The following is a 22,462-nucleotide window of genomic DNA, read 5'->3' on the forward strand; positions in this document are numbered from 1 at the left end:
AAAATACCGTAGGCACTTGTATAGGAAGTAGTATATGTATACATTTTTGGAAGTTCTTTATATGAACAAAACCATTTTATCAATCTGTATCAATTGAAATGTGGAATAGTAACAACCAATCAACCTCACATAGTCTAACCCTTTCTTCCTATTTTGCTCTTAGTATGCAGTTTGACACACTCATATAACGATTCTGGTCTGAGTACACAAGTCAACATAATCAATAAGCCGTTGATTAACTACGAAGAGAAGAAAAATTGTTTATCGTTTATTGGTATGAATGACCAATCATGTAAAACATCCACTAAAATTATTTGTTTCAAAAGCACATGTTACATGTAAATTTGAAACGCAAAACCCTTCTTGGGTGTCTGTGGAACGTACGCTTAATTAAAACGAACCCTAACAGAAATGTGAGTGTACGTGAACGTCTTTCACTTACCATATCAAAATCAATAAAAATATTCCCACGCCTTAACAAGAGTTCTAGAGTCATAAAAGATATGGCGGAAATGTAATTTATCGAGGGCCACGACTAAATGTACACGTGTATCATACGTATTTGTCGCCAAAACACGCACACGTTCTCGTGCACTTGTCGTGACTAAATCCTCTTAGATTGATATTTCAACGCAGTCACGTTATGATGGGATAATCAATAACAATTCAAGTGTTCACAAATTACTTATCATCGTAAACTTTGTCACGCCATGTATGAGCGCCGATAACCCCACAGCTGGTTTAAGACTTCAGATGTAAACACTTTCTGTGTGATGAGTTCCTACAATATTTTGTAAATGTATCTATAGTTAGGTTTTACATCATTCTGTAGTTTATCTATCGTTAGTTTTTACATCATTCTGTAGATTTATCTATTGTTAGTTTTTACATCATTCTGTAGATTTATCTATCGTTAGTTTTTACATCATTCTGTAGATTTATCTATTGTTAGTTTTTACATCATTTTGTAGATTTATCTATTGTTAGTTTTTACATCATTTTGTAGATTTATCTATCGTTAGTTTTTACATCATTTTGTAGTTTATCTATCGTTAGTTTTTACATCATTCTGTAGATTTATCTATCGTTAGTTTTTACATCATTCTGTAGATTTATCTATCGTTAGTTTTTACATCGTTTTGTAGATGCACACTGTATGTGTAGTTATTTTATGAAATCTAAAGTGTTGTAAATACTTGACCATTTTACCGATAAATGTACCAGTGCCAGTTCGGGAACCCAATCGTAACATCTCGACCAACTCCATCAAGTCTCGGGAGTTGTCCGAGATGTTCCGATTGAGCGGGATATGTTTATATCACTCCATGGAAATATTGGACGTATGCACGGATACTTGACTTTATAACGTCAACGGCAAACACTGTGTGTCATATCTTTGACAGAGTCACCATGACTGAGAACCAAATGTACTGGCAGGATGACGTCAAACATTGTGTGTCACATCTTTGACAAGAGTCACCATGACTGAGAACCTAATGTAACGGAATGATGACGTCAAACAGTGTCACATCTTTGACAGGGTCACCATGACTGAGAACCAAATGTACTGGCAGGATGACGTCAAACATTGTTTGTCACATCTTTGACAGAGTCACCATGACTGAGAACCAAATGTACTGGCAGGATGACGTCAAACATTGTTTGTCACATCTTTGACAGAGTCACCATGACTGAGAACCAAATGTACTGGCAGGATGACGTCAAACAGTGTCACATCTTTGACAGGGTCACCATAACTGAGAACCAAATGTACTGGCAGGATGACGTCAAACATTGTGTGTCACATCTTTGACAGAGTAACCTTAACGTTGAGTACCAAATGCAATGGCAGGATGACGATTAGTAGTTGAGAACGAGTCAACATAATCCTGTTCAGTAAGTCGAATCTTGGCAAGGACCTGACGTGCCTCATCGGTCATGTCTTCCAACTTGTTCTTCTGAAACTTGATAGATTGTCCCCTAAACACCAGCAAGCATCCTAACCCTAATGATTCGAGCTTTTCGAAGAACTTGGTAGCTGCCCATGCGGGATGCGTTGTCCTTGGCGAAGACATACGTTGCTCAAGTGGCACGGGTGGAAATAATCGGTATTGACAAGCATGAGAGGCAGTAACAACTCGCCCTTTAGATGTCATCAACTTTCGAATCTTTTGACAGCACTTGAATAGGAATTCGCTATCCGGCATTTTGTAAAGATTGCTAGAGTATTTGATGTTCAGCTTGGCTTTGTTGGCGAATATCTGTCTGGGTATCGGTCTATAGTTTGCCTGAGAATTGTGTCCCGAGTTGGAAGCTCCATCGTTTGAGGACTTTTGGTCACGTGTCAAAAGATTCAAATTTGGGAGGGATACTGGGACATGAGGTTGATTATCGAAGTTCTGCTGAGAATATCCGCTTCCAGCTGTGGAAAGTGATGTACTTCCCGTCATGTTCGTCGAAATCAGATGACTCATCTGACCAACATCCATTTGCTGGTCGGGAAACACCGGTCCACCAGATGGCGCCACAATGCTGTGTGGCCTAGGAGTTGTATAAGACGTAGTGTAGCCGTCACGAAGAATCATGATATCGTTACTGGAAGGGACGTAGGGTTCGGACCTAATATCGGAGATCTGAAAGTCAATGGAACTGGACGGCACATTGGACAGGTCGATCTTACTCACAGTTGCTGTTCGGGGAATATAATGGTCGTTGTCATAGTCCTCTTCCTTGTCCTCTATTTCTATAACATCCTTGGTGTCCATCTCCTCACTAACAATACATGATGTCGTTACTTTGAAGTTTTTGGAATCTGTGGATTCGAACTCCTCGTCCGGCATGGCTGTCACCTGTGATTGATGTGAATGGGTCATTCTATTTCTGGCCGGATCTTCCTCCGTCGGATCGAGTAGCAACGCAATCTTTTGTCGGAGAATACTAAGAACGAGGGAATACGCGTTTCTAACGGTGTCTTGGTCTATTATCCTAGGAGGAAGAAAAGACCCACGGTTGACCATCGCTAGTCCATTCTTCAGAGCTGTAAGAACAGCGCACAATCTGACCACGTGACCGGAAGCAAAGTTAACTGACCCCCGACATCTTTCGTAATCGACGTACCGTTCTTTGATGTTCTGGATGTCATCAAAACACCTGAAATGATAAAAATCCAACTTTAATTCATCACTGACAACGAATCGCCCAGAATTAGCCAAAACAGGATGTCTCGGCAAACGACACATACAAATGCCATCTAAGATCTTAAAACAAATGACACATCGGCCAAAACACATAAAAAGTACCATCTAGTCCATTAAATTAGTGTCCTAGGCTCGGTTATAACCGGAACAAGGACGTTAAGCCCCATCAATCAATCAATCATTAAATTAGCCAGAAAAGGACCTAGCGGCCAACATCACATACAAATTTACATCTAGACCATTAGCCAGAAAATGACTCATCGGCCAACATCACACATAAATATACAAAATGTAATACATCTAGACCTTTAGCCAGAAAATGACCTACATGTATCGGCCAACATCACATACATATGTCATCTAGATATATATATACAAAATACCAAAACATAACGTTTACTATATATATACAAAATACCAACACATAACGTTGACTATATATACAAAATACCAACACATAACGTTGACTATATATACAAAATACCAACACATAACGTTGACTATATATACAAAATACCAACACATAACGTTGACTATATATACAAAATACCAACACATAACGTTTACTATATATACACAAAATACCAACATATATATATATACACAAAATACAAACACATAACGTTTACTATATATACACAAAATACCAACACATAACGTTGACTATATATACAAAATACCAACACATAACGTTGACTATATATATACAAAATACCAACACATAACGTCTATTATATATATACAAAATACCAACGCATAACGTTTACTATATATATATAGTACCAACACATAACGTCTACTCAAACATGTACAAATGTATATACAAAGTAATGTAGGTACTCGCCTCGTCTCTCATTACACCCCATATGTAATTGGTACTCGCCTCTCCTGTCAATACACTCAATACAATGGCATACATGCATCCAATATATAATAAGTATTCACCTCGTCTGTCAATGCACCAAACATACAATTGGTACTGACCTCGTCTGTCAACACACCCCACACATTATTGGTACTCGATCGCTTCTCTTGTCAATAAATTCGCCTCGCCTGTCCATATACTCCATATATAATTGGTACTCGCTTACCCTGTCAATACACCCAATATATAATTGGTACTCGTACGTCTCGTCTGTCAATACACCCAATATATAATTGGTACTCGCCTCCTCTGCCAATACACCCAATATATAATTGGTACTCGTCTCGTCTGCCAATGTACCCAATATATATTAGGTATTCGCCTCCTCTGCTAATACACACAATATATAATTGGTACTCGTCTCGTCTGTCAATACACACAATATATAATTGGTACTCGCCTCCTCTGCCAATACACCCAATATATAATTGGTACTCGTCTCGTCTGTCAATACACACAATATATAATTGGTACTCGCCTCCTCTGCCAATACACACAATATATAATTGGTACTCGTCTCGTCTGTCAATACACACAATATATAATTGGTACTCGCCTCCTCTGTCGATACACACAATATAATTATAATCATAATTATATGTTGGGTATATAGACAGACGAGCCAAGTACCTGTGCTGAATATAAAAAGTACACTATGGATAAGTGGAGTAGAAGCGAGCTCGATATTAACTATCAAAGATTTGTTATAAGTACATACTTCTGTAATTCTGTCTGCCCGTCCGGACTGAACGTGTAGGTAATATTTTGAACCTGGTGAAGGTTACGGATGGACGATAGGACCGACTGTAAAGATGGCGAGTTGTGTGACGTCTCCTCGCTCTTGCCAATCGATGGACACGAGTCAGGGGCACAAAGAAACAGTGCTCTCTCCAACAGCCCCTCTGTATTCCCACAGTCAAACATGGCGGGAATATCCAAAGCTTGCACGTTTGCAGAAAAGTTGATGTATTTCCTATGATAGGAATTTTGACAGTCTTGGTCTGTGGGTGGACAATCAGGTCCGTCATATAATCGTCTGAAAACGCCATATTCCCACTCTTTCATTTTTGTTTCAATGTCCTTGCGTGAAATCCACGATCCTAGATCGTCTATAATCATGTATATAGAACTCGTAGCACTTTGATCGGCGGGTGTATCCTGTTCTGTCTGAAACAGACGTTTGATATTCCGTTCATCTATAATCTGTCTAGAAACAGATTGGTCACTTTTGACACTATTTAAAGCTCCGATCTCTTGTTCAAGTTTTAGATTTTCATTTTTCACTTTCCCGAAGACAGCCGTTTTTCTTTCGCCGCGTCTAGCGGCTACTACTGTCCATAAGATAGGGGTTTCTTGCCAGTGTGGAGTCACTTGAATGACTGTGTTAGGGCCCATACAACTAGCCACTGCAGTCAATAGTGGGCAGAGTAGTACGTCCTTAGCACAGCTCAGAATAGCTGCATGTTCACACACAAAACGGTCCACATCGTTACTCAGTATTTCACTCCAGTTGACTTGAACGTTTTGTGCATGTCTAAATCTGTCCATATAGTTCCTCGTAGTCGAGATTTCCGCGGTCGCCATTGTTCCCTGTAGCAGCTATACACTACTGAAGCATAGCGCTATATGTACACAAGCGATCGATTGAATGGATAAGATGGCGGATTTCTACACAGTTCGGTTTTACTTTAACCAACTACACAGCTATACGTAAATTTACACTCTGTTGATAAGTTTACGATGCTAAATCCAACGTAAAGTTTCGTGTGATCAATAACTAGTGCTCACACAAACACAAAATAGTTCGTCTGAACAGATCCGCTACACAAAGCTCGCTCGTCCTACAAGTCGTCTGCTAATGGCGGAAGCGTGCTAATTTTAGACCTGAATGCAGCCGGTTATGTCGCTCAAGCTAATGCAGCTATCGCCCTAGCAGGAGGCACCGACGGGGACGGCATTTACGCCGATAACGCTAATTAGCGTCCTGCTGAGCTGATCCCGTGTACTCGTTAGTGTTTGGTGTTGTACAATACACATAATTAGCACAGGCGATATACTTAGTACTTCTAGGGCGCCTTTAAAATCACGAGCTAGGTTAAACCTTCATAGTACAGCCACTGACTTAGATGTGGTACAGCAAAAGTCTGGGTAAAGGTGAACAGATCGAAACAGTATAGATCGGATAAACTTCCGAGCTGCTTTTTTTCTTCTTATTTGTTACTTGTGATCGAGCTCGAAGTTAGTCTGGTTGTATTTTAAATTATAAGTTTCGGAAATTTTACATATTGCAATACTCTCAGCACGGACTTACAGTTGTAGATAGTGGTCCGACAGACATGTACTAGGTACATATATAAGTTATTATGCTCCATACATGTCGGATAACAAAGAAATGATTAAAGATTGCACTAATTAACTAATTACGTACATGGGGTTTTGAAGTTTATTTTCTAGAAATTTGCTATAATATTGGATAAAACTGATAATAATTGCATAAAGTATTTAAATAGCAAAATATGTTTAATGATAGAATATATACCCTAATAATGATATGATATGAGAATCAATACAGTTTTGTTCATAATTGCAATTAAACCCGGGAAACTACGTACATGTGTATACCCTCTTATTATGTGAAATCTCTAATGTGGAACATGTCAGGTCGTATGAAAATGTTTTGAATGTTAGACTGGTTTTTATTGAAGCCATCCTGAGAACATGTTTTCCCTCCAATACCACACCTTCTGATAAAAAAACACAACAACAGAATAACAATAATAGTATTTATTGTAACAAGCGCATTGATCGTCGTCAGTTACACATTTTTTATAACACTCACAACTTCGGCTCTCATACAAACCTCACTACTCCATAACCGTAATTGATCCCATCAAAATACCTTTGATGCCAATTTACCAACTATTGTAAAAATCAATATATGCATAATTTTTATTTATAATATAAATTTAATAAACAACCTCCTATCAGAAAGTATGACACCGAATGGAAAATAATTAACGGCTTATTCTGTCCCATCAAACTCCGATAATTATATATATTGTTCTATAATTTGATATTCCCTATCCTCTTGGAATCAGATGTTCGACCTGTACATAACATAACATTAAACATAATTCAAGAGTAAATCATGCATGTACTCTTCCAATCAAGTTATTTACAAATTCCTTTGATCTGGAGACATATAGCACGATTACAAATAAACCCCTATCAGAGACCTATAGTTTCTCTGCCCCTATTAATCCTCGGACACCCTCTATTCCTCTCTATTTATTAGTTATACAGCACCAATCACTATCACAGATTTATAAATCTATGTCCGTGGCCAATATATTACCTATTAAATATAACACCATGTATTCTTTTATATAGACATGCGATACACATTCGGTATACCTGTATATATTTACATTTGGTGTGGCAATGCCCTTATATATTACTAGTAAATCCCTACCAAAAGCAGCTTCATCTATGAGAGTATAACTGAAGTTGCCCTGAGGTAGAAAGCGGGAAATTTGAATTTTGGAAGATTTTTTTCATATTTTTTTATTTTTGCGATTCATTAATAGAACGCGCGCACCATTCAGTTTGTCTGTGACACATGTGGCAGTTATACCAGTAGGTCTGCCGCATCTAGGCAGTTTATTGCTTAAATATACGTCCATGTAAGCACGTGGTTATTGTAACTGAACATATTCATACCGTATTCACGAAGTCTTCCTTTAAACAATCCTGTGTTATCACACAATCTTTATGCTCAGGTATCAGGTATTGTTATGTCATGTTTGTCGACACGTTAGCTCCTGAGATGTTTCAATATTATTGTTGATCCGGAATTTATCCATTCACCCGTCTGTTGGATCTAAATGTAGTGTTTACTGATTTACCGGAAGTGAAAGTGTGAAAGTCTCTGCCGCTTATTTTGACTTTTGCAGAATGAGGAACAATGTGTATTTCATTAGTGGCGCTTTTTGTGGAATTTTTGCCATATCTGTGTGTGGTGACTGTGCCGATCTATGGCTCATTTTGCGGTGTTGATATTATTTTACGCGTGTCGTTCCTTCTGTATGCATATGTGATATGCAGCGAATTCGTGCCAGGTGCTTTGGTAAGAATCTCAGTTGAAATTGCTGACAAAACAATGATGTCACTTCTAGGGTGTTTTAGACCTGTTGTCATATTACAAAAATCAGACATATTGCCTCTATAAAGCATTATGCATTGCATGTACATAATGCAATCAAATGTCTTCACTTTATAACAAAGTACTAAAACTTTTTTTAGCAGACGACATTCATGAATGGATCTGTTCCGAGCATTTCCTTCGAATTCTCTTCTATAACAGATATGGAAATATTTTCATAGTGAGCAACAGACTTAAAGAATAATCTGAATTACTTGTCCAATGCTCTTGCATCTGTATTGTTATGAAACTGTGACATAGATATAAAACAAAAACAAAAAACACTAGAATAAAGTTTGAAAATCATGGATGTACATTCCTTTTTCTTTTCATTTTGGTATGACCTTTCCTATTCAGTACCAGGTGATGCCGTACCTGAACATCGGTATCCTTGGCCTGATCTGTTTGTATCTGCCTGTCAGTCTGATTCCTTACCCACTGGTATGGATTTATGACAAGTTGTTGTGGATGTCGGAGTTTGGACTCCAGGTTGCTGAAATTGTGCTAGCCCTCAATTTTGTTATGCATGTCAGTCAGAAAGTTATGGAAAAAATGGAAGAGGAACAATCTCCAGTTTTAAAGGTATACGTTACAAACCAAATTACACAAACTGTTGTCTGTGGGCTTTTTCTGAGGGCTTTTTGGGGCCGTTAATGGGCCCCATTCCCAATTTTGATATTATGTCGTATTTAAGCCAAATTATCAAAATTTGTAGTTTACTCCTGAAAAAATCTTTCCCAATTTGTCAATTTTCTTCCCAAAATGAGGCAAAAAGGCCCCCTTCCCAAACCAGCGAGAAAAGCCCTGTCAGTCTAACACATTGGGACTTGGACCCTCGCCTTCCATGAAGCTTTATAGATACTTTGTAATTAAGTATTATTAATAGAAATAGTCTTATTTTATTTTCTTTGTCAGTTGTAATGCATGCTTTGTCTCTGTTTTATCATTTTCTAAACAACTTTAAACCATTTTTTTATCCAATTTACATTTCAAAAGACTGATATATATATATATATCTATATATGGAGATGACTTTTCTTTAGGGAATAATTGGGAATAAAGGGTGCAACAAATTTAGCATGAATATCAAATTATTTTTCTTATCCTTATGCACCAGTAAAATGATGGGTTAGAGGGGTTGACGAGGTCAAATTAGGAAAGTTCTCGACATCAAGTAACAGGTATGATAAAACAAGATCTGAAATATTTATTATTATATTTGTTTCATTGTATGAAAAGTAAAGATCAAGTGGAAATATTCCACACAGCAGTAGAGAAAGGGAGAAAAACTAAATATAAAACTGTTTGGTTCATATTTTTGAAAATATTGGGACATTTGAAATACAATTGGCCATTTCCTTCATAGTTTATGTAAACTTTTTAAATTTCAATGGGTATAATCTGAAAAATATGAGTCATTGATTTGATCATAGAGAAGGGATAAATGAATCACTGATGTAACAATATATGTTATTGTGTATCTACTCTCTGTTCCCCGATGTTGGAGGAATCACCTAGGCTAAAGTTAAATGTGATAGGTTTGAGTCCTATTGAATGGCAGGATAAAGGAAATCATATGTTACAGTTTGCAGTGGTATGCTTTACATCACTGTGCTATGCCATGATGGCATCATTTGGCCTGGCCATTTACAAGGAGGGATCTGTTGTGCAGCTATGGTGAGTAACAATTTAAATGTTGATTTGCAGTACCTAATATTTCGACTAACATAAATTGTATTGAATTTAAAAAGAAGACGGTTGTAAGTAAACAAATTTTTTAATGTTGAAGTATACATATAGTTGAATGTAAAAGTTATAAATCCTCAATACACTTGTTACAGGCTGCTGTTTCTAGTGCTGGTCCTGTGTCTGGCTGTACACAACATGATGTGGATGTCCCAGGAAGGTAAGATTACCATGTGGTGATGACCTCCTAATATAACAATGACCCTCATCCCCGTGGCATTGATATCCCTACTTTGACAATGCTATCTGCTATCCTACAAAATTGCCATCTCCACAGGGGCTTCACACATTGCTATGACCCAGAATGAAAAATAAACTGCAGGGTCCGACACCTAGATCACTTGGGGGTTTGGACCCTGGGGCAGTGCAATCTAATTAAGATTAGACTTGTTATTTCCACTTCTTTAGCTTCTCTATGATACTCTGCCTTTACATTGCAATACACGATCTAACAAATCTCTGCAGGAGGTCACCTTAGCATGACCTTTGAGCTCAGCCAGTCAGCTCACTGCCTATGAAATTGTCATTGTGATTTCATTCATCACCATTAAAAAATACTTAACTTAGATAAAGTTCCAGAGGTATTCTGATGGTCGACAACAACGGTCCACAATATGGCTTTGCCCACTCCATGTCCCACACCAAAACTTAAAGTTTTTGGGGTAAGTAAACCCCTTCTCATTAGGTATACATGTATATAATCATTATAAGTCTTAGATATGATGCAATCACAATTGAGTGTTGGATTTTGATTTAATTGTTCATTGAATATAAGTTTATTGAGAGTATTTTCAGAATTTGAATAAAGTTTACAAAATATCTTATGTTTGTGTATCAATTGCATTAATTTGACATTGAGAGAATTTATATCCAGTTCATTACTAAAATTGTAGTATAATGTTTTTTTTTATGATGGCTGCTAAGTTTCACAATCATTGATTGCACTTGTATATACTGTAGAATTAGTGCGGATGATAAATATTACATAAAATCAATTACATGTGGCACTATTCCCTTGTTTTGAACAATTAAGACTGCTTGGTAATGTCCAATTGTATAATTTGGATTTATTATTACAGAACAGGTTTTATTAAACTTTCCGAGGTATCCTGTTTGACACATTTTCATTAGAATCCAAGGTAAATGTATCCTGGGTGATGTGCAGTTCTATACATTCTCCAGGTTTTTTGTATAATATGAAGAAATTTTCTATTTGTCCAGGTATCCTGTGCGATGCAGCTTTCTCCTGTCTCTGCTGTGTGGCAGTGCTTTATGCCATGAAGGATGAAACTCAACTAATTAAGCACCCACTCAATACACCAGATACCTGGTACAAGTGAGTTTCTATTCGACCACCTCCTAGTAGATCAGATATTATGTGGCCAAAAGCCCTTCAGATCGTGTTCCGTATAGACAAAATGTCTTCAGATGATGTTCTGTATAGACAAAAAATCTTCAGATCATGTTCTGTATAGACAAAATGTCTTCAGATCATGTTCTGTATAGACAAAAAATCTTCAGATCATGTTCTATATAGACAAAAAATCTTCAGATCATGTTCTGTATAGACAAAAAATCTTCAGATCATGTTCTGTATAGACAAAATGTCTTCAGATCATGTTCCGTATAGACAAAAAATCTTCAGATCATGTTCTGTATAGACAAAATATCTACAGATCATGTTCTGTATGGTTAAAGGCTCATCAGATCATGTGCTCAATGGACAAAGCCATCAGGTCCTTTTCTTAATGGACAAAAGGCGCCCTTTAGGTCATGTACTCAATGGTCAAAATCCTTTAGGTCCTGTTCTCAACTATCAAATCCCTTCAGGTTATGTTCTCAATGGACAAAAGCCCTTTGGGTCCTGTTTCCTATTCCCTATGGACTGAAGGCTTTCAAGTCCTGTTTCCTGTTCCCTTTGGACTGAAGGCTTTCAGGTCTAGTCCAAATGATTATGCCTATCTGTCTGCTAAAATATAATGGAAATGACAGATGATAGATAGATTTCCTTGCTGTGTTGAAAAGCAAAATTGAGCTGATTCTGCCTGAAGTCGCATGTTTGAGGATGTTTTGCAGTAATTTGCACTGTTCATTCAGACTACTCAATGTAATGTTCCAAATGGACCTCTCAGGAGAGGCCATTCATGTCATTTTCCTTACGGACTGAAGCCCTTTTGTCATACAAAATTGTAATGGACCTTTGATATGAGTCCATTCGCTATATGGATTCATACAGTTTCCAAACAATTTTTTTTCATACCCCAATGAAACTAGCAAAAATATTGACATCAATGCTTATAATTAATTTCTGAAACTGTGTTTCAAATTAAACAACACATTTTATTTACAATTTTACTTTTTTGATAAGGGATTATTTTGAACAAATCAATACACAATGCCAATGGTCCTATTGTGATGTCACATGTTTTTCGCCATTTACATTTCTTTTTCATAGAGGTATGAAAGGAAAAACTCTACCAATCAGAAAGTTGCATGCTATATACAGACAACGAAAAATTAATTACTAATGTAATAAATAATGGTATATAAACAAGAAAATCATTTTAATAGGTTTTTATTGTTGTTTGAAAGCATTTGTACTCAGATGCACTATTTTTGAAGGCATGTACGTAATAAAGAATAAATGAATGAAGGGAATGTTGAAATATGTTGATATATTTAACAGGTACGACAAGAGACAATCCTTAATTACCATAGGGAGGTACATCATCGGCAGCTCAATAGGTAAAACTACTTTAATTCTACTGCAGATTTGAGAAAAAGCTTTGATTTTTAGCTCACCTGGACCGAAGGTCCGGTGAGCTTATGCCATGGTGCAGCGTCCGTCGTCCGTCGTCTGTCGTCCGGCGTCCGGCGTCCGTCGTCCGTCGTCCGTCGTCCGTCGTCCGTCCGTCAACATTTGCTTCAAATCGCTACTAGTCAAAAAGTTCTTATTGGATTTTGACCAAATTTGGTCAGAAACATCCTTGGCAAAAGACGATCAGATTTTGCATAAATGGTGGCTCTGACCCCCAAGGGGCCTGAGGGGCGGGGCCCAATAGGGGAAATTGAGACAATTCCTTTAAATCGCTACTAGTCATAAAGTTATGAATGGATTTGAACCCAATTTAGTCAAAAACATCCTTTGGAGAAGGGGAACAGATTTTGCATAAATGGTTACTCTGACCCCCAAGGGGCCAAAGGGGCGGGGCCTAATGGGGAAATAGAGGTAATTCCTTAAAATCGCTACTAGTCATAAAGTTATGAATGGATTTGAACCAATTTGGTCAGAAACATCCTTGGGGGAAGGGGAACAGATTTTGCATAAATGGTGACTCTGACCCCCAAGGGGCCAAAGGGGCGGGGCCTAATGGGGAAATAGAGGTGATTCCTTCAAATCGCTACTAGTCATAAAGTTATGAATGGATTTGAACCCAATTTGGTCAGAAACATCCTTTGGGGAAGGGGAACAGATTTTGCATAAATGGTTACTCTGACCCCCAAGGGGCCAAAGGGGCGGGGCCTAATGGGGAAATAGAGGTGATTCCTTAAAATCGCTACTAGTCATAAAGTTATGAATGGATTTGAACCCAATTTGGTCAGAAACATCCTTTGGGGAAGGGGAACAGATTTTGCATAAATGGTTACTCTGACCCCCGAGGGGCCAAAGGGGCGGGGCCCATTAGGGGAAATAGAGGTAATTCCTTCAAATCGCTACTAGTCATAAAGTTATGAATGGATTTAAACCCAATTTGGTCAGAAACATCCTTTAGGAAAGGGGAACAGATTTTGCGTAAATGGTGACTCTGACCCCCAAGGGGCCTGAGGGGCGGGGCCCAATAGGGGAAATTGAGGCAATTCCTTTAAATCGCTACTAGTCATAAAGTTATGAATGGATTTGAACCCAATTTGGTCAGAAACATCCTTTGGGGATGGGGAATAGATTTTGCATAAATGGTGACTCTGACCCCCAAGGCGCCAAAGGGGCGGGGCCTAATGGGGAAATAGAGGTAAATCCTTCAAATTGCTACTTGTCATAAAGTTATGAATGGATTTGAACCCAATTTAGTCAGAAGCATTCTTTGGGGAAGGGGAACAGATTTTGCATAAATGGTGACTTTGACCCCCAAGGGGCCAAAGGGGCGGGGCCTAATGGGGAAATAGAGGTAATTCCTTCAAATCGCTACTAGTCATAAAGGTATGAATGGATTTGAACCCAATTTGGTCAGAAACATTCTTATGTGAAGGGGAACAGATTTTGCATAAATGGTTACTCTGACCCCCAAAGGACCATAGGGGCGGGGCCTAATGGGGAAACAGAGGTAATATCTTTAAATCGCTACTTGTCATAAAATTATGAAAATATTTGAACCGAATTTGGTCAAAAACATCATTGGGGGAAAGGGAACAGATTTTGCATAAATGGTGACTCTGACCCCCAAGGGGCCAAAGGGGCGGGGCCCCATATGGGAAATAGAGGTAATTCCTTTAAATCGCTACTAGTCATAAAGTTATGAATGGTTTTTAACGCAATTTAGTAAGAAACATCCTTTGGGAAAGGGGAACAGATTTTGCATAAATGGTGACTCTGACCCCCAAGGGGCCAAAGGGGCGGGGCCCCATATGGGAAATAGAGGTAATTCCTTTAAATCGCTACTAGTCATAAAGTTATGAATGGTTTTTAACGCAATTTAGTAAGAAACATCCTTTGGGAAAGGGGAACAGATTTTGCATAAATGGTGACTCTGACCCCCAAAGGACCAAAGGGGCGGGGCCCCATATGGGAAATAGAGGTAATTCCTTTAAATCGCTACTTGTCATAAATTTATGAATGGATTTGAACCCAATTTGGTCAGAAGCATTCTTTGGGGAAGGGGAACAGATTTTGCATAAATGGTGACTCTGACCCCCAAGGGGCCAAAGGGGCGGGGCCTAATGGGGGAAATAGAGGTAATTCCTTAAAATCGCTACTAGTCATAAAGTTATGAATGGATTTGAACCCAATTTGGTAAGAAACATTCTTGGGGGAAGGGGAACAGATTTTGGATAAATGGTGACTCTGACCCCTGAGGGGCAAAAGGGGCGGGGCCCCATATAGGAAATAGAGGTAATTCCTTTAAATCACTACTAGTCATAAAGTTATAAATGCATGTTGTAAACTCAGAGAGTCTGGACTTCATTATTTCTTTAAAGCAGTTGGGATCCCCACGCTATAACCATAAATAGCATTGTTTGAGGTTAACAAACAAAAGGAATTGAACATGAACATTATTTTGACATTTGGTCAAATCCAACCAGGTGAGCGATACAGGCCCCATGGGCCTCTTGTTAGATTTCGTGTTATTTAACTTTTTGGCCAAACGTTCTGATCAGAATGCCAATCTTCTGTGGTCGTCCATAGTATATTGTCTAGCATCTGTCCGTAAACTATTGATCTTTCTCAAATTTCTTATGTACTGTACATGTATTTCTAAGTGACTTAGTTCATAGGACTTTTTTATGAACAAAACTGTAGTATATTCAGTATGGTTTTTAAATGATTTTGTCATGCATGCAAATACAAATTTTGGTCAGTTTTAAACAACATGATAGCACATATGGCTATGATACAGTATGTTATTTGTTGCCTAGATAATGCTGCTCTTGCTCTGGAATTCCTGATGAAGTTCCTCCGACCCTTCTTCCTAGTCACGTTAGGGATTCGACTTTACTGTATTCTATACATTACAGAGAAGGTCACCAAGAATTTCTTTGACAGAGTAAGAACCATTTAATATATAAACTGATTTTTTATTTGTCTGTGTTAAAGTGATAATGGCATTTTAAATCTTTGTAAAGTTGGTTTTTGTGCAGACATTGATACCTACCACTGAAAGTGTCATATATTCAAATTGGCATACCGGGTACATTGGTGTTTATTATAAAATGAAGAAATGTCACATATTAAAACAGGCTTGATATATGTTTAATTTACAGCACTTTATTCAAAATATATTATAATGTTCCTTTTCTATGCATTCATCAAAGATTGATTTTAAACTTTTTCAAAGTTTGTTGTGCACGCATCAGTATAGTGTTAGGATAATTGTGTGTATCTAGAGTAGGTATGACTTGAAAGTTCTTTGGGAGTCAAGTATATATTGCCGTGTAGACAAATTGAATTTTCATTTCGTTCAATTTTTGACATCTTTTTGATCTTGGCTAAATTTTCCATTATTCCTGATATGTTTAGCAAGTAAAAAATTCAATCAAAGTTGATCAGTATTCAGTTTGTATACTTCGTATTTGCTGTGTATTAGGTTATCCTTTATGACAAATGACCGTTTGGTTATTGATTTTACATTTATTTAAGCAACTATATATACATGCAGGTAGTATTGTAGATCTATCAAGAACAGGATTTTTTTAAATATCCTGTTCTTGATAGATCTACAATACTACCTGCATGTATATATAGTTGCTTAAATAAATGTAAAATCAATAACCAAACGGTCATTTGTCATAAAGGATAACAGGATGGCAAAATATGAACTAAAAATAGAGGTTTGCATGCAAAAGTACAAGGGGAATAAGACCAGACCAATATTCATGAAACCATTCTCATGCTCAAGCATGAAATCTGTGATTTACTAACCTCCTTTAAACTCATTTAAATAAAGAATAGCAGTTCAAAAGAAAACTCTTACTAGCATTGAAAATATAATAAATATCTATTGAATGTTTATTTGAGCATGAGTATTGTTTCATAAAGGAAGGGCAAGCATCTTCTTCTTTATCAATATCACTTGCCATTTAAAACTATGTCAAATTCAAATTTTGATAAAACTGATCTGTGACATCAATTGGTGAAGAGCACTCAATTTTGTTTAAACAGAGGATAAATAAGGTAAAAAGAATTTGATTTAAAAAGAAAATCTGTTTTATTAAAAGAGGTTACAGATGGGTAGGGCTAAGTAATGGAATAAAGTAAAAAGATATATCCATCAGTAATATTACATGTTCAATTACATGACAATGTTTTTCCTTGTACAAACCCATTAGGCAAAATTTACATCATATACACATTTATATGTGATGAAACCTATATCTGTCACAGGAGGATTCCACAGATGACTACTTTGACCAAGACGAACGGCTGTCGCCGTGGCGATCCCCCATCACTATGAAGCTTGCTGTGATTTTTATGTTCACTCAGATGACTACAAACCTGTTCTATGCTAGTCGAGGGATCTCTTTTGCCAGATTTTATCCTCTTCAATTCCTGGAGAACTTCTACCCCAGTGATGTTGTTTTGGGACGAGTGTTACAGATTCTAGTGGTGAATGTATTTTACATGTGGCGGCTTTACTGTGCAGAAGAATGGGAATGGAGTGACTGGTTCTCTTCATGAATCTCAAACTATATGAGTTATAACTGTTAGTCTTCCCTGGTCTCCACCAGTTAACTTGCATGTAACTGGTACCTGTCCCATGTCCCTTGTAACTGATACTTTTTTTTGTCCTCATGTCCCAGTTATCCCCCTGTTTCTTCTTTGTCCTCACCTCCCACTTATCTCCCTTGTTACTGGTACTACTCTAAGGTCTCCACCTCCCACTTATCTCCCTTGTTACCCACTTATCTCCCTTGTTACTGTTACTACTCTAAGGTCTCCACCTCCCACTTATCTCCCTTGTTACTGGTACTACTTTAAGGTCTCCACCTCCCACTTATCTCCCTTGCTACCCACTTATCTCCCTTGTTACTGGTACTACTCTTAAGGTCTCCACCTCCCACTTATCTCCCTTGATACTGGTACTACTCTAAGGTCTCCACCTCCCACTTATCTCCCTTGTTACTGGTACTACTCTAAGGTCTCCACCTAACACTTATCTCCCTTGTTACTGGTGTTACTCTAAGGTCTCCAACTCCCTCTTATCTCCCTTGATACTGGTACTACTCTAAGGTCTCCACCTAACACTTATCTCCCTTGTTACTGGTACTACTTTAAGGTCTCCTCCTAACACTTATCTCCCTTGTTACTGGTACTACTCTAAGGTCTCCACCTCCCACTTATCTCCCTTGTTACCCACTTATCTCCCTTGTTACTGGTACTACTCTAAGGTCTCCACCTCCCACTTATCTCCCTTGTTACCCACTTATCTCCCTTGATACTGGTACTACTCTAAGGTCTCCACCTAACACTTATCTCCCTTGTTACTGGTACTACTCTAAGGTCTCCACCTAACACTTATCTCCCTTGTTACTGGTGTTACTCTAAGGTCTCCAACTCCCTCTTATTTCCCCTGTTACCGGTATCTCAATAACTAAATAACCAAATTTACATCTATGCAATGTACATGTATATTCATATATATATATATTTATATATAGGCCTCTGCTCCCATGATCATGATGGGAAACTTTCAGCAAAATGACGATGCATGCATTGGTTCAATGTTTTACACTCATTCCACATTTTGTATCATCCAATGCCACCATATTTGAAAGATAAGTACACAAAGTCACGAGATGAGAGTATTTGTTGGCAAATGATATAAATCGTTATTTATCAAAGATGTGAATTAGAGATTGAAGCATCTAATTGCAATATATTATGCCTGAACTGTAAGTTCACATCATTGTTATCAAATTTAAAGCCATGTACAGAGATTTTTTAGCTCGATTGTCTGAAGGATAAGTAAGCTTATACCTTAGTGTGACATCCTTCGTCCATCCGGCATCAACTTTTGCCTCACATCTGCTCAATAGCTGAGAAGCCCAGAGAACTAATATTGGGTCTGTAGCATGTTCAAATGAATGACCTTGACCTAATTGCAAGCTCACAGGGGTCAAATAGGCTGAATTCTGTAAATTACTTCTGCCTGATAACCAAGAGGTCCAGAGATCTGATATTGGGCCTGTACAAGTATTAAACATACAGGGATAAAGTATTACCAAGTTTGTTCAAATGGATGACTTCTTCTTAATAACCAAGATGCCCAGTGACCTCATGCTGAATTTCACAATATGATATATACTTCATATAAATGTGATGCTTCATAAAGTTATGTTGTAGTATTTTGTATGCATCAAAAATAAATACATTTTTTTCAGGTAAAATAAGAGCAATGTTTCCCCAGTAAATTGTTTCTGCAATAGTCTATTGATATCAAGGGTAAAATGTATGTCAATTTCAGACCACCTAATTCCTTTTACCCCAAGCCATGGACATTTACACTTCACACCAAAATTATAAGTTAGATTTTAGCAGAATAAGTATGTTTGAATACAATTAAATGGACAAATGAAAATTGATTCTTGTAAGTACTGTATTGAGGGGAAATACTTGATCTTGACATTTTAATATTTTAATCTAAACAAAAGATAATTATCATGTTGTAAATCTTTCATTCATAGCAGCTGGTTTTCAATTGCTGCTCTGACTTTTTTTAAGAGTATCTAGTAAAATGTTTCAGAAAAATAAAATAAATTAAAATGTTGACCAGGCAAACTTGTGATCCTGTATTTTAAATATATGCAAATAATTATGATGAAATGCAAGATTGACAATTATTCTTGTTTATTTTCTTAAATAAAAATGCTGCAATGTACATTCTGTTTGCAAGTTTGTTTGTTTGTTTTTTGTATTTTTGCTTTTTTTGTTACTTAATAATGAAGACATTGGTTAAGTTGATTCCTCTATGAGCAAAATTAGAAAGCTGAATCACTTTTCTACTCTATAGAGTAGTCTGGCACTGGCCATTGTACATGTAGAGTAATTAATGTAGGTCAACTTTGGTCTCAGTATTACCTGAAATTGCATTTAACCACATTGGGGTGGGGAAGAGATCAAAAGGAAATTTACTACGACGTAAGCACACAGGTCCAAAATAACGACAAACTGATAATGGAAGGGACAACACCATACACCACAAGAATAACTGGCGGGGAGGATGAAGTACACACTAGGTACAAGGGACACAAAAAAGTGTGATGTCAGATGAACCGTCCAGTCGGACACCTTCGTGTGGGGTAAAGGTATCCCAGCATTTTGTTCACCTGCGTTTTCCAAGGAAGTCCAGTGTGAAAGAATTAATAAAGTCGTATGTTACGAAAGTGTTGTTTTCTTCACACAACCGAAGAAGATAGCAGCATAAATCGACCGGAGATATCGAAACGTCCTTAAATACAAAGGAAACAAGTCTGAAGAGTACAGGGGACGAAGTACCAGAACAAAACCAGAATAAGTTGATTTTCGACCGTTTGAAAGCTTTTCTATAGCTTGCCTCAATAGACTTCGATATATAAGTTCCGTGGAATTATTTGAAAGGGTCTGGTAGATATGCTATGGAATTTTATGCTTATATCTGTGATTTTGACTATTTGTTTCCATATCAACCAAAGAAATATCCAAAATGGAAACTCCTCCATAGTAGAAGGCCCTGTTAGTCCCCTGGATGGATGTGCGTAGAAAGTTTCGTAGAGTTAAACTATGGAGATATAATGCGAAGCTCTGAAAACTTATTTTATTTTGTTTCCATGATAGCCATGCAAATATAGTAACCATGTTAATATTAAAAACGGAAATTGATCCATAGCAAAAGGCACTACTACCTTTTGATTGGTGTGTGTAGAAAGTGTTGGAGATATGCCCCGGAAACGCCACCGGACGGATGGACAGAGCCTGTCTGTACCTATAATACTGTATCCTCCGCCAACTTTCGGCGGCAGATACAAAGACAGTGTCACCATTATCCAAAGGTTTATAATGCTTTATTATTGATCTTTTAAAAACATATGGCTCGATTAACATCAGAACTCCTAACCATATAACGGGAAATATTTTCTACAACTCTACCGCACAGCCGTACATGTACATGCAATCGTACATATACATGTCAATATGTAACATAAATCTTTAGTTAGCAGCTGGTAATTAGGGCCCCGCATCGAGAGATGCGGGTGCCCTATAGTAATCAGGTTGTCAGTCCGTCCGTCTGTCCGTTTTTTTTCTTCTGCACAAAAATGATTGAAGGAGATGAAGGATTTGTATCAAATTGGAACTGATGATTCCTCATGCATCCTAGATCAGATGTGTAGTATTTCATGCAAATCGAATTCAAAATGGCTGTTAGGCGGCCATATTGGATTTTAACATTAACATGAAAATACTGGATCTTTGTTGTTTTTAACTCTTCACTATTCGATTATGCAAAGTTGTCAAGAAATAAACCAAGAGTTAACTGACAGAATGATCAAACTCATAGTTCAAGGTCAACGGTCAAGGTCATCCTGGGTCGGCTTCAAAATGCCAGGTAATCGACCCTTTTGGATTTTAGCAGTCAAAACAATTTTGACATTTTCTTATCAATGAATGATCTTGTTTTTGATATGCTTTTATATAAATTTGAAACATTAGTTATAGCAGATTGCAGAATTGTTTATTAGGGCCCCGCATCAAAGATGCGGTGCCCTATAGTAATCAGGTTGTCTGTCTGTCCGTCTGTCCGTTTTTTTTCTTTTGCGCCAAATTATTGACAAGAGTTGGAGGATTTCGGTGAAAATTGGTACATAGTGGTATTTAGGGAAGCCAAACACAATGGTACCACTTACAAAATCGTCTGTTGCCATGGTAACAAATGGAGGTTTCTGATTGGTTGAAATTTCGATATTGTTCGATTTCGGTGAAAATTGGTACATAGTGGTATTTAGGGAAGCCAAACACAATGGTACCACTTATGAAACCGTCTGTTACCATGGTAACAAATGGAGGTTTCTGATTGGTTGAAATTTCGATATTGTTCGATTTCGGTGAAAATTGGTACATAGTGGTATTTAGGGAAGCCAAACACAATGGTACCACTTACGAAACCGTCTGTTGCCATGGTAACAAATGGAGGTTTCTGATTGGTCAAAATTTAGTTATTGTTCGATTTTGGTGAGAGAATTGGTATATAGGGGTTTTGAGGGAACAATGGTTCACCTTTCCAAAACCTGTGTTGTCATGGGAATGAAACAGAGGCTTCTGATTGCGGCGAAAATTGGTACATACAGGTATTGAGGGAAGCCGATTTTCGATGATGTAACATTTTACATATTGACATAAAACCACAATACACACATACATATACAATACTATTACAGTCTTCCATTAGCATAATTTATGACTTATGCAAAGTTGGTCACAATCAAACAAGATATCAACTGACCAAAGTTCAAAGTCAATGGGTCATATGTTAAGGTCGGATTGACATTTTTTAAATGGTATTAAAGATTTTGTTATGACATTATGAAGGTAAGTTGGTGTCAAGCGACCAAATTTTGAAGTTGATTGGGTCTAAATATAAAAAGTTTTAAAACAAAAAAGGTGAAAAAAGTACTGGTTTGGATTTCTTATACCTCAAATGACAAAAA

General features: G+C 37.5%; 2 protein-coding genes across 3 annotated transcripts; one reads left to right on the forward strand and one right to left on the reverse strand.

The window, feature by feature from the left end:
* Positions 1 to 255: 255 nt before the first annotated feature.
* LOC117333185 lies at positions 256 to 6,007 on the reverse strand. Its single transcript, XM_033892342.1, has 2 exons — positions 4,841 to 6,007; positions 256 to 3,150 (listed from the first exon to the last, which is right to left on the reverse strand). The coding sequence occupies exons 1-2, from the start codon at positions 5,704 to 5,706 to the stop codon at positions 1,824 to 1,826; spliced, it is 2,193 nt and encodes a 730-aa protein (XP_033748233.1). The 5' UTR covers positions 5,707 to 6,007; the 3' UTR covers positions 256 to 1,823.
* A 1,812-nt stretch (positions 6,008 to 7,819) lies between these two features.
* On the forward strand, positions 7,820 to 19,664 carry LOC117333186. Of its 2 annotated transcripts, XR_004533841.1 has the most exons (9): positions 7,820 to 8,248; positions 8,681 to 8,905; positions 9,909 to 10,000; positions 10,165 to 10,229; positions 11,291 to 11,405; positions 12,756 to 12,814; positions 15,701 to 15,828; positions 17,166 to 17,648; positions 17,715 to 19,664. XR_004533841.1 is itself a non-coding variant. In XM_033892343.1 (8 exons), the coding sequence occupies exons 1-8, from the start codon at positions 8,087 to 8,089 to the stop codon at positions 17,457 to 17,459; spliced, it is 1,140 nt and encodes a 379-aa protein (XP_033748234.1). In that variant the 5' UTR covers positions 7,820 to 8,086; the 3' UTR covers positions 17,460 to 19,664. The 2 variants fall into 2 exon arrangements, 1 of the variants encoding a protein (XP_033748234.1); XM_033892343.1 differs by having other exon boundaries at positions 17,166 to 19,664.
* Positions 19,665 to 22,462: the final 2,798 nt, after the last annotated feature.

This window comes from Pecten maximus, chromosome 8 (assembly GCF_902652985.1).
Source record: "Pecten maximus chromosome 8, xPecMax1.1, whole genome shotgun sequence".
Taxonomy (NCBI): domain Eukaryota; kingdom Metazoa; phylum Mollusca; class Bivalvia; order Pectinida; family Pectinidae; genus Pecten; species Pecten maximus.